Source organism: Castor canadensis, chromosome 11, assembly GCF_047511655.1.
Source record: "Castor canadensis chromosome 11, mCasCan1.hap1v2, whole genome shotgun sequence".
NCBI lineage: Eukaryota > Metazoa > Chordata > Mammalia > Rodentia > Castoridae > Castor > Castor canadensis.
In genome coordinates this window covers 77,819,591-77,833,473 of record NC_133396.1, presented here as the reverse complement: position 1 = coordinate 77,833,473, position 13,883 = coordinate 77,819,591, and the positions used below count along the sequence as shown (strand labels likewise).

The window sequence follows — 13,883 nt, the reverse complement described above, 5'->3', positions numbered from 1 at the left end:
AATCCTTTTTAATTGAATAATTTAGCCAAAATTAAAAATCATCATTTATGAATTTTCCAAATAACCTTCCTGCTTTCGGTTAATTATAATTAAACTAATTAATATACATTAACCTTTTATGCTCAAATAAATAATGCTTTCTTTTAATTATTTGTAGAAAATTTGTCAAAATTCCCTGTGTACCAAAAAACAAAGGGCGTGTTAATAAGTTTTTAAAATGCAACCCACAATCCCTGCTCACAATGCAATAAGGATAAGATTTTGTTACAAACATTCAATGTCAAAATCTCAGCCCTAGGCAACTTAGAAAATACCTTTCTAGGTAAAAAGTAGGTCAAAAGACATGTTTTTATTCTCAAATTATTTATAAAATAATAAAATAAGGACACTGCATATTAAAATGCTCAGCAGGTAGCCAACCATAAAATCAACTTTGAAGTCATAGCCTTGGATTATTTCATTTCAAAACCATGTAAAACAAATATACTGGTGCTGTATCCCATAATCCTTAGTAAAAGAGAACTAAAAACCCAAAGAAAACCAAGATGAAGAAGATAATGTAAATGCAGCATAGATTAGTGAAAAGCACAGTGAATATTTATGATACCATTCAGAAAGAGATTTTTGTTTCCCAAGTTATCTATGTTAATACATATATTAATGTTTGTATATTTACTGATGTAATTAGGAAATTAACAAGTGAAAAATTAAAGTCTATACAGCTGCTTTAATTTTGCTGACGCCAGCAGTTGTCACTGTTTTAAATATCATTAAGATTAGTCTACTTCTTGGGCTGGCAGAGTGGTTCAAGTGGTAGAGCACCTGCCTAGCAACAATGAGACCCTGAGTTCAAACCCCAGTGCCACAAAAAAAGAAAAAAAGAAAAAGATTAGTCCACTTTTCACTGATGTCCAAATAATTCCAGAATTTTGTTATTTTGGTAAGGGAGTATATTTTTACTTTTTGCACTAAAGTCTTTTCTTTATCAGTAAAATCTAAGTTCACTAAAGTATTTTTTAGTCATTAACATATTCAATTCATCTTCATATTGCCTAAGTTCCAATTGGAGTAAGTGGGAGATTGAGTCACAGAAAGTATTTGGTATTGCTATATATGGAGTTATAAGTCACTATAAAAATTTCCTATGTGACAGTAATAAAAATGAATTAACTGTCTTGATCTGGTTTTACTGGCATCTGTAGTAACACATGTGAAATACAGCAATAAATATTTTTTTCACAGCACTTTGTGATATTCAGTATCTGATGAGTACTTTGCAGTATTTTATAGTGACTCTGATTAGCTCATTCTCTCAATATTTATATGTGAGACAAATCCAGAAATTATACAACCCTAGAAGTACTTTTGGCTTGGGTTTTGGTTTTTTTTTTTTACTACAATAAGCAGAAGAAACTCAAGTCAAAAAAGCCAAATAAAATCTAAAGATTTCCAGTCATTTGCTTATAAACTGAATATAAATAAATATAATTCAATAAAGTCAAATATATTAGTTATTGCTATCATCAAAGATATTGATGCTTTCTTAAGCAAAATAAAAGTCTTAATATTAAGATTTCTTTTAGTTTTCCTAGAAAAATTACCCTCCAAAGAGTCTTTTGTGTTTTAATATTCAACATAAATAAAGGTTTTATTGAACTCAACTTCCTAGATAATTACCTTTTAAAACTCTTGATAGTACCACCCAGGATCCGAAGTACAGAAGTCCACTACATGGTCAACGAGAACTCACAAGCCATCCTCCCATGTGTGGCTGATGGAATTCCCACACCAGCGATTAACTGGAAAAAAAACAATGTTCTTTTAGCTAACTTGTTAGGCAAATACACTGCTGAACCATATGGAGAACTCGTGGTGAAAAATGTTATGGTAAGCTTAAAAGATATGAATACATACCTTAAGACAGATGGTTAAGTCACCTTTTTGTTTATAGGAAGTCAACTTGGAAGTATTTTCTTTAATAATGGCAGAAAATACTCTTATAAACTTGGGTTTCAAGATTAATTATACATACATTTCATTTTTATATCCCTGGAATGAGAATAGTATTTAACAGAGAGTAAGAACTAATAAATGGCCTCTTTCTAAAATCGTTGATTTACTTTTGAGGAACTCTTGCTTATCGGGAAAAATGCTCAGTGTCTGTGCAATATTCTGTGCTTGTATCCATTTGTAGGAGTGATCAAAAGAAAGGAAATGTAAGAATGACAGAGGTATTATAAAGCAAATACAATGAAAAACAGGGTTTTTAAACAAGCCTTTCTAGTCATCGACTTGAAAACTTAAGTCTTAGGGCCCTATACAAACCAAGATTTGTTTTTTTAAATATTCTTAGATTGTACCCTTCCAGATCTGTAGAATAGTAGCTGTTGAGAGCATCTGACTTTCAAGTAGCCCACTTTAAGGGAAATCTGTAGAAAGATACACACACATGACTTTAAAAAAAATTACTGGGTGTATTGAGAATATCAACACTGGATCATAAATGCAAGAAATGCTTAAAATGTGAGTCAAATTCAGAGTCCTTGTAGATATATTATTGTATTTCATAACCTTTCAAAATGCCTACATTTCATTGCAACATTTGATTGGGATTAAATTTGAAAAGGTTACAATGATAAAAGTGGCCATATTCACTTTAGAGTATAATCTCAGTCAATTAGCCAGACTGAGATTTCTGGGTACATATCCCTCACTCATGGCAGGCTATGTCATCAGGCTCCGACTCAAGTGGCTATGCCAACGAACGTTGCATTTACCCAAATCTATGTTTCCATCAATCATAAGATGCACAGAATTCTCTGTGCCACTGAGAAAGAAATAATACAGCCAAGCGAAGCATAGCAGACTATCAAGGTTTCAGAGATGCTAAAAGCAAAAAGAGTGCACCTTAGAGTGGATAAAAATGAGAATAAATCTTTTGATTTGTTTAAATGGCTTAGTGTTTCTGGTGGGCATTACCTTTATGTCCATAAACACTGATTTTGGTCTCTTTTTTGGTAAAAAAAGTTCAGTGAGATAAATGATTCAGATACATTAAAAGAATACTGACAGTAAGGTAACTTATAAATCTGAGAGGAGTAACATAAATAATATGTAGAAATGTGTTTCTTAATAATATGTATGACTGAGATTTTTAAATACTTCATTTCCATAACATATTGATTTTAAACTTAAGTTGTCACAGCCTGGGTGTTTAAGGACAGTTAAGTGGTATAGAATTGGGAGACCTTTATGTGGAATAAGATTCATTTTTGCTAGCCTTTTTAAAAATAAACAACCAAATTTGGATCGTATCTGTAATGAATGATTATAAGTTTTATGTTATATCTCTAATTCTGTGGTGGATCATCACCAAAGAAATTGTATCCTTAAATTTAAAAAAGAAGAATAAAGTCTGCCAAATGTACTTTAATGTATCTAGAAACATGGAGTCATCAATTCAACACATATTTGTAAACCAGGGACCAAAGAATCAAAGATCCATGCCTTTATTGAATTCATTTTAGAGGAAGGAGATATGAGATGGAAAAAAAACTAAAATAAAGGTAAAACAGTGTATACAATGTCAGAACAAAATGTGTTATAAAAATAAGAGTGGGGTAAAGGGTCTTTGAAGAGGGACCAGGGCAGGTTACAGTTTAAAATAGAATGGTCAGAGTTTGTCCCCATTGGAATGGTGGCAGTTGAGCAAAATCTGAAGGAAGTGACATAGCCAAACAAATATCCCTAAAAAGGAGCAGATCAGGCAGAGAAAACAGATAGAGCAAAGAGCTTAAGTGGTACTGGCCAGGTGTATTTGAAAAACAGGCGGCCAGTGAAAGTAAAGAAAGAGAATGAAATGAGAAAGAAGTTGGGGAAAAATGGAGAACAATCACACACAGTCTTACAGATCATCGGAACAATTCTGACTTTTACTTACTAAAAGTAAAAGTCAGAATCCACTGCAGGTTTTGAACAGGTGGATCAATATCATTTGACTTATGTTTCTGGAGAATGAGAATCAATAGTAGGGAGGCAAGGACAGAAGCAGGGAGACCTATGGGAAAACAGTTGGAAGGCAGATGAGAAATGACAGAATTCAAAGCATAATGTTAGCAGAGAAGAGGAAGTGTAGGACTCTGCTTAAACTTTGAAGTCAGCATGTCCTGAAAGACTACAAGTCGGGTTTGAGAAGACAAAAGTCTGACTCAAATATCTGAAGCCAAAGGGAGGATGAAATAATCATCAGCTAAGACAAATAATTGTGAGACATAAGTAATGATTTTTTTCTATTGAGTCCCAGTTTCCTTCCTGTACCACCCGTAGCCATCAGGTATCAATTAAGCATCCAGAGAACTGGAATGAGGAATGAGAAGCTCAGTGAATGAGTTTGGAAATAAGATCAGGCCAGAGGTGCTGGTTGTCATCAGCATAAAGATGGTAGTTAAAGCAAGGACAGTGGAAGAGATCAGCAAGGAACAGAGTGCAGATAGAGACAAAAAGAGGACCAAAGACTGAATCCTCACACATGCTAATAGTGAGACATTAATGGTGAGGAAAAGTGAGCAAATGTTGAAAGAGAAAGAACAACCACTGAGGTAGCTGGGAATCCAGGAGATTGTGGTGTCCACATGAAGACAAGGTTTCAAAGAAGGAAGTCATAATTGTGTCAAATGCTGCCAATCTGTCAAGTAAAATGAAAGATGTATGCTGGCCATTGGACTTAGCAAGTGAAACTCCAGGATTGTAGGTCAGATTGCCCCAACTCTTGCCATTTCCTCTGGTAATTTTGGTAGTCTTTGGTACCACTTTACCAAAGACCCCACTGTGTTGTCAGAATGCTTGCTATCAGCCTTTGGAGTTACTTGTTCGTTAGTTGTACATTGCAGAAGTGATGCTTCAGACTAGAAAATGGAAATTTCAATTTCCATTGAAGACTGCTCCTTTGGGGAGCAAGTTCATGTATTTTGTGTAATATAATGTTAGAAAGTGGCATTTTAACACTATGATTTTTTTTTTAATTTTAGCCAGAAGATTCTGGCACCTATACCTGTGTTGCTAGCAATGCTGCAGGTGAGGACACACATACTGTCACCCTGACCGTTCATGTTCTCCCCACTTTCACTGAACTTCCCGGAGACGTGTCATTAAATAAAGGAGAGCAGCTACGATTAAGCTGTAAAGCAACTGGCATTCCATTGCCCAAACTAACATGGACCTTCAATAACAATATTATTCCAGGTGAGTGACTTAATTCTTCAGAAATGAATTAATGCACCTGTATTGAGGTCTAGACCATATTTCCTCTAGTTGTAGGAATTGATTGCAAAGTTAAAATGAAGAATTGATTGCTTTACATCTTGTAAAATACATTCTCTGTTTGGATTTTACCCTCTACCCAGTATATATGTACTGTTCATTCTTCTGAAAGGTTAAGTTGAATACAGGTTTTTATATTGCATGTTATAAGTAGATAGTTTTCAGCCTAAAACATAGTTCCTCTCTCCATGAGAAGCTGGCTATTGTTAAGAGTCCTAGAAAATCAGTTAATTTTACAAAAGTCCTTGCTTCTCAGTGTATGAGAGATTATAGTGTAGTTCAATTTATGTAGAAAGCTTCTATTCACTATGTACCACTGCATGTTAATGTAGTGCTGGATCCCAGGAACACTCATCCTGGAAAGACAAACAGCTACTTATTCATTAGTCTTTGTGATCAGCCTAAAGGCACTGTCAGTAATAAGAAGTTCTGTCCCAAACTTGAGTTCTGAAGTACTGCACTGTTAGCATTGACTGGATGTCTTACTGGAAAAGCAGTAATAAGTTTGCATTTTTCTGTTGTAAAGATTTATATTAATGACTAGAACTCACCATGTTATCTTAGTAATAACATAGTATACCTCACTAGAGAAAGACAATCTCTAGAAATTCTTATCAGTACTGTTTTCTGAAGATGTAGTACTATTTAGCTATTTAAACTTTTAAAGCTTAATTTTCCAGTTTATATTCAGCAACACAAATTTTTTTAAAAAATGAGGAAAAATATACAAAGTAAACAATTAGATACTGGCTGCTTTGCTTAGAGTTAATTAGAATCTTACTTAGTATTAGTTGTTTTAAGAGTGGGGATGTTTATCTTACATTCTCCTCCAAATATAATTGCCTTTGTAAATGTTTATGTCATCACCATCTATGATTTAGGAAGAAGTTGAAATTATTACAAATTTAATCCTGTTGTCATTATTACCTAACAAGCATATATTTTCATGATTTCCTTTCTGACCTGCCAAGTCAGTTGAATTACAACTGAAAAGGTGTTCATGTTCTTGATGTAAATTGTTTGGGAGGAAAAGTGATGAGATAAATGGAATGGAAAATGTTGTCTTTCTGAATGAAGGGTTTTTTAAACTCAGAGACACTATGAGCCTGTTCTAAGCAACACATGGAGATGAAAGATGTACTTTAATCTAAAATAATTTTTGAAGGATGTTTGTTTTCATTCTCTTTTCCTGTTCCTTCAGCTGTTTTTCGATGTTCAAACAAGTGTCTATAGACATGGTAAACAGCTGAGAGCAAGAAATCTTTGGAAAAGACTTTCTTGTCTAATGGCCTGATGAGATCTCTTTGGTTCAATCTCTGACTGACTCATAAATCTAACCTGCAAAATACTTCACTGTTGTGACTTTTTTTTCTAGGATATTGAGAGGCATTTATGATGTTTCCTAACTTGTTTCCCTCAGCCTACTTTGACAGTGTCAGTGGATTCAGTGAACTTGTTATTGAAAAAGTGTCAAAGGAAGATTCAGGTACTTATGTGTGTACCGCAGAGAACAGTGTTGGCTTTGTGAAAGCAATTGGATTTGTTTATGTGAAAGGTAGGTGAAAGTTTTCCGTTTTTCCCTCATATTTATTTATAAGGAATAGTTTTTTGTTTTCTTCATATGTAGTAATACAATATAACTTCAGTTATTAGCCCATTTAGTCCATTTTCACAAGAAAGAGAAAATACGACATTCAACTCAAAAGTAGGGAAAAGTAGGTAGAGATAATTTCAAATAAAACGGAATCATTCCCTTAGAGTACTGAACTCAATAAAATGGTCTAGTGATTCATGAAGTTTTGCAGTGGCTTTCCCTCTTAACTATCTTTCTAAATGGGTCACAGCTCACCAAGAAGTGATCCACAGCTATCTTTACTTTGTACCTGCCTTGTTCTGTTTTCCAGAACCTCCCGTCTTCAAAGGTGATTACCCTTCTAACTGGATTGAACCACTTGGTGGTAACGCAGTCCTGAATTGTGAGGTGAAAGGAGAACCTGCTCCAACTATCCACTGGAGCAGAAGGGGGGTAGATGTTGAGATCAGCCATAGAATCCGACAACTTGGCAATGGCTCCCTAGCCATCTATGGCACTGTGGTAAGTCACCCTGGAGTTGTTGACGAACTCATAAATCACCACAGCGAGTGCCCATATAGAACTCCAGGGATGAAAAGTGTTTCACATCCCTATTTAAATCATAAAACCTAAATCAAGAGTTCTGTTTTGCCATTTTTATTTAAATTTTCAAAAGTTGTGTTAACTGATATAAGATCATAAAAATTGGACATATTAATGAGATGCTCAATAAATGTTTATATCATGTAATGTTAAAATCAGGTTAACCATACATACCTCTTTAAGAATGTATGTTCTTTATGGTGAAAACATTGAAAATACTTTCTTCTAGCTTTTTGAAATATATGGTACATTATTTTTTATCTTTTCACCCTGCTATGTGATAGCACACCAGAATTTTTTACTCCTATCTAATTCTAACTACCTATTAATCATCGTTTTCCCATCTCTTCCTCCTCCCTCTTCTTCTAGCCTCTGGTAACCACCATTCTACTCTCAGCTTAATGAAATCAACATTTTAAATTTCACCTATGAGTGAAATCATGCAGTATTCGTCTTTCTGGGCCCAGTTTATTTCACTTAACATTATGACATCTAGTTCCTGTCATCTTGTCAAAATATGACAGTATCCCATCCTTTATCATGGCTGAATAGTATTCTGTTGAGTATGTGTACCACATTGACTTTATCAATTCATCAGCTAAACTTTTTTAAAAAACTAAAGCAATAGTTGAAATTGTCATTTTCGGTCCTTTTGAATAAGGATAGGTAATAAGATAATTTTGATGCTTAGTTCCCAAACATTGACCTATTATTTAATACTAGAAGACAACCTACTAAAATCTGCTTTACTACACAAAAATCAAAGAATTACAAACATAGTTATAAGTAAATTATCATCCAGATTTCATCAATAACTTGATAATTATTTGAGACTTTCCCAAAGCGTCAGTAATTCAGAAAATGAGCTATTTCTCTAAAACTTTAGCTAGAATACCTGTGGTTAATTTGTTCACTCATGTTTAGTGAGACCTCATAGGTGCTTTCCTCATTTGACTAATTGAAATAAGAAATAAAATACACTCTCTTGTCACCTAATCCAGTGGGCCATCCTCAGACCTTTAATCTCCTTATTTTACTTCAGCATTAGACATCATTGATGCTCCTTCAATTTTGAGACTATTGCTAGTTTTCATTACTGTCACACTAAGAAGCCTGTGGCTTCCTCATTACTGCTTTTCCCTTTTTCTCTACACAACTCTTACTATTTCCAAAGTTCATGATATGTCTTCTAATGCCAATATTAATGTTAGTACTAATTTTTTAATCACAACTTCAGATTCCTAAATATTATCTCCAACCTTGAAACTCTTCCAAGTTCCACTTCCATCTGCCTGCTAGAAAATTCTACTGGGGTAATGCATTGAAATCTCAAACTAAGCACACATATGTTATAGGTAATAAGTAAAATTCATATAATACTAATTTCTTTAATAGATACATAAAATTATTACTTATATTTTATAATTTATTGTCACAAGCAAATTAGTTTTTCATTCTCTCTCCCACCTTCAAACTCAGAGGCCTAGCTTAATGTATTTTGATAACTCCGTTAGAAAGGACTCAGTATTTGTTAATTTTCACTGGTCAGTTTAATGCATGATAAGATACCTATAGTAAGGCTGGGAGTGTGGTTCAACTGGTAGAGCACTTGGCTAGCAAGTGTAAAGCCCTGGGTTCAATCCGCACTACTGAAAAAAAAACAGCAATATCAATAATAATAGCATTAACATTTTTGTTCAGTAAGATATAAATATGTGTTATAAAACAGCGTTTGCTTTGACTTTCCTACCAGTTGTTATTCTTGGGGCTCAGGACAAGACAGTTGTGAAAAAGTTCAGTTTTAGAATTTCTTTTTTCTGTTCCCCTTCTCCCATTCTTCCTTTTCCTCCTCTTTTTAAAAAACCTATTTGTGAAGTTTGACACGTGTACACTTTTCTATTTCCATTAAAATGCCTCATTGAAAATGAAATTTCAAATAAACTAGCATCATGATGAAAAATGCAATTTGCCCTGCATTTTTATAAAAAATGCTTGTTTCCACAGAATGAAGATGCTGGTGACTATACCTGTGTAGCTACAAATGAAGCTGGGGCCGTGGAGCGCAGCATGAGTCTGACTCTGCAAAGTAAGTAGCTTAACTAAGCTCTAATTAACACTCAGTATAAGAAATGATGCAAGAAACATTCATTTTCTTTAACTTTATAACAAATGCATGAGTGATAACTTTCAGTGTGTCTCATTTCATTTTCTGCTAATGAGGGAGCAGATCTCATCAGGCATGACATTGGTACATGTGCACAGAAACTTTTCTCTATCTCATCTGACATGTGTAGTATGAAATCACGATTGATAGTACAATTGAATGGTAGAGTACTCTTCTTAAGTTCACCACAGTTCTTACAGCATGCTTACAAAGATATCACTTTATGCACTTTAACAGTATGTTAACTGTATTAAATGTAAAACCAAGTGAGTCAAGGTGTAGGCCCTGAGTTCAAACCCCAGTGCAAGGTCCAGCATGGCTCAAGGCGGTAGGTCAGATCTGCTGCAAGAAAACAACGCACTACAGGACACTTGCTGAAAGCTAACCTGACAGAAGGACTGTCTTTTGTAAGACATGTAGTCATGCATTTTCAGAAAATATTTTAGACTCTCTTCTTAAGCAATCTTATCCTCTCATGAAAGGCTCACAGCTCTGTATTCCTTGCTTCAGATTTGAATTTACTTGAATCTACCTGCTGTGTAAGTATCGCTATCTGAGTTCCACACAGATATCTCAAGTTCAGTGTCCTAAATGGATGGATCATCACTCACCCCTTACTGCCTCCCAACAAATCTGTTCTTCCACCTGTGTGCTATTGAGTTGTCCAGACATACACCATATTGTCCAAATCAAAACCCTTAGCCATCAGCTCTTCCCTTATTATTTATTTATTTATTTATTGGCTTTCTGTTATATTCATTTTCAGCTCTGTTATCTAATATAAGTTCTTTTTTTTAAAGCCATTTATTCACATGTGTGTACATTGTTTGGGTCATTTCTCCCTGCTGCCCCCAGCCCTCACCCTCTCCCCTGCGTCCCCCTTGCTTCCAGGCAGAACCTGTTTTGCGCATTTCTCCAGTTCCATTGCAGAGTAGAAATAAGCAATAATAAGCAAGACATAGTGTTTTTGCTAGTTGAGATAGTGACAGCTATACAGAGAGATTCCTAGCATTGCTTCCATGTACAAATGTGTTACAACCCAGGTTGGTTCATCTCTAACTGATCTTTACACTGGTTCCTGATACCCTTCTCATGTTGACCTCTGTCGCTTTAAGGTTTCTGTATTAGTTCCTCTGGAATGGGGACATCAAATGCTTTCACATTTGGGGTTTTCTACCTATCCCCATACTTCCTGTATGTGTTCTCCCCTTGTCATGTGACCCAAGTTCAACAACATTGCTGTATTTGCCCTAGATCTAAAGACCGCATGAGGGAGAACATATGATTTTTGGTCTTCTGAGTCTGGCTAACCTCGCTCAGAATGATGTTCTCCATTTCCATCCATTTATTTGCAAATGATAAGATTTCATTCCTCATGGCTGAGTAAAATTCCATTGTGTATAAATACCACATTTTCTTAATCCATTCGTCATTAGTGGGGCATCTTGATTGTTTCCATAACTTGGCTATTGTGACTAGCACTGCAATGAACATGGGTGTGCAGGTGCATCTGGAGTAACTTGTGCCACAGTCCTTTGGGTATATCCCCAGGAGTGGGATTGCTAGATCATATGGCAGATCTATGTTTAGATGTTTCAGAGCCTCCAAATTTTTTTCCGGAATGGTTGCACCAGCTTGCATTCCCACCAGCAGTTGTACGAGGGTTCCTTTTCCCCACATCCTCACCAACACCTGTTGTTGGTGGCTATTCTTACATGGGTGAGGTGGAATCTTAGTGTGGTTTTGATTTGCATTTCCTTTATGGCTAGAGATGCTGAGCATTTTTTCATGTGGTTTTTGGCCATCTGAATTTTTTCTTTTGAGAAAGTTCTGTTTAGTTCACTTGCCCATTTCTAACTTGGTTCATTGATTTGGGGAGAGTTTAGTTTCTTAAGTTCCCTGTATGTTCTGGTTATCAGTCCTTTGTCTGATGTATAGCTAGTAAATATTTTCTCCTACTCTGTGGGTGGTCTCTTCAGTTTAGAGACCATTTCTTTTGTTGTGCAGAAGATTTTTAATTTTTATGAAGTCCCATTTATCCATTCTTTCTCTTAGTTGCTGGGCTGCTGGGGTTCTATTGAGGAAGTCCTTGCCTATTCCTATTAGTTCCAGAGTGTTTCCTGCTCCTTCCTGTACTAACTTCAGAGTTTCGGGTCTGATATTAAGGTCTTTGATCCATTTTGAGTTGATACCAGTACAGGGTGATAGACATGGATTCAGTTTCTTGAAGATGAATAACCACTTTTCCCAGCAACATTTGTTGAAGAGGCTGTCTTTTCTCCATCATGTATTTTTGGCCCCTTTGTCAGAAATAAGGTGGGTATAGTTGTGTGGATTCATATCCTGGTCCTCTGTTTTGTTCCACTGGTCTTCATGTCTGTTTTTGTGTCAGTACCGTGCTGTTTTTATTGCTATTGCTTTGTAATGTAGTTTAAAGTCTGGTATTGTTCTTTTTGCTGAGTATTGCCTTGGCTATTCACGGTCTCTTGTGTTTACAAATGAATTTTAGGGTAGATTTTTCAATCTCTGTGATGAAAGTCATTGGGATTTTGATGGGAATTGCATTAAACATGTAGATTGCTTTTGGTAGTGTACCATTTTTACTATGGTGATTCTACCAATCCATGAGCATGGGAGATCTTTCCACCTTTTGTAGTTTCCTCGGTCTCTTTCTTCAGGGGTTTTTAATTCTCCTTGTAGAGGTCATTCACATCTTTTGTTAAGTTTACTCCTAGGTATTTGATTTTTTTTTTGAGGCTATTGTAAATGGAATTGTTTCTATGCATTGCTTCCAGCTCTTCCCTTTAATCCATAGCACTCATTGACAAAGTCCTATCATCCCTGCCCTCTTAATGATTTTTCAGTATGTCCTCCTTTTCTTTCCATTTCTAGTGGTATGCTTTTGATTGATTAAGTTATGGCTGCTTATGCTCCTCCATTAGCATAGAACATGTAAACAATTAGTTACTTGTGTAACTACTTGAGGCTAAAAAAAAATATTATTACCTTTGTATGCTTAGCACCTAGCACATTATCTGGGAAATATTAAGCACTTAATACATGTCTATTGAATGAATGAATGATGACTGGTGATGAAAGAATGAGTTAATAATGACTCAAAAATGATTAAAGGAAAGAAGTGAATGAATGTTCACCATGTAAAACACAGACAAAGCACCAGTAGTAATTAAGAGTATTGTGTGCCCGCGCTGTGTAAAACGTGCGCTTACTTGCTCTAGTTGAAATTAACAGAAACTTCTGAAGTAGGCACCATTTTTAGAGACTCAGAGGCTCAGAGAGTAGTAAGAAGCAGGTCAGAATTTGAATCCAGAAACCACAACTGCAGAGTCTAGGCTCTAGGCTAACCCACTTGAGGATTTTACATTTTTGACATTTACTAAATAAAACAGGGATGTTTTACAAACAAATCAGTCTAATGTTTCTTTCTATATAATAAAAATGTTAACATACTTCACAAAATCTAAGAAACACTGTGTACTTTTTTCCCCATAGGTCCTCCTGTTATCACTCTTGAACCAGAGGAAACCATTACTAATGCTGGTGGCAAAGTCATATTGGATTGCCAGGCAACCGGAGAGCCTCATCCAACCATTACATGGTCCCGTCAAGGGCACTCTATCTCCTGGGATGATCGGGTTAATGTGTTGCCCAACAACTCATTATATATTGTGGCTGCTCAGAAAGAAGATTCAGCTGAATATGAGTGTGTTGCTCGAAACTTAATGGGTTCTGTCCTTGTCAGAGTGCCAGTCATAGTCCAAGGTAAGTGTGATCAGAGGATAAATTATTAACCATCTCAATCCAAGTCTCCTTTAAATCTCAGATACTTCTTTCTAGATGATGGGGATACAATAAAAGTCACATCACAATTTACAAACTAAAGGGACTAAAACAATACAGATTAGAGTTTTAAAATGTTAAGTTAATAATTCAAAATCCCAAAGTAAATTTTTTTATTCAAAACAGAGTCAAATATGCTCTCAGAAATCCATACATATATTTTTCTTTAAAGGATGATATCTATCCAGAAGATAAAGAGTATATAAACCTCTCAGTATCTAACTTCCAGCAGCCCTGTTCACATGAGTCAGGATCAGATCTGAGAAGGAAGTCTAATAAACTGAAGCTTTTCCCTCATACCTAGATTTCAATTTTACCTTAAAGGAAATTTCCATAAGCTGTAACTCAGCAGTCACAGATTCA

At 35.4% G+C, this 13,883-nt stretch overlaps 1 protein-coding gene across 7 annotated transcripts in view; it reads left to right on the top strand.

Moving 5' to 3' along the window:
- The window catches only part of Hmcn1 (hemicentin 1), a 441,079-nt gene that overhangs the window by 384,890 nt on the left and 42,306 nt on the right, over positions 1-13,883 (top strand). For all 7 annotated transcript variants that reach the window (XM_074047247.1, XM_074047248.1, XM_074047249.1 and 4 more), the window contains 6 exons: positions 1,697-1,887; positions 5,028-5,241; positions 6,740-6,874; positions 7,224-7,414; positions 9,500-9,581; positions 13,173-13,442. In XM_074047247.1, coding sequence (XP_073903348.1) covers positions 1,697-1,887; positions 5,028-5,241; positions 6,740-6,874; positions 7,224-7,414; positions 9,500-9,581; positions 13,173-13,442 — 1,083 coding nt within the window. The remainder of the gene's footprint in view (positions 1-1,696; positions 1,888-5,027; positions 5,242-6,739; positions 6,875-7,223; positions 7,415-9,499; positions 9,582-13,172; positions 13,443-13,883) is intronic.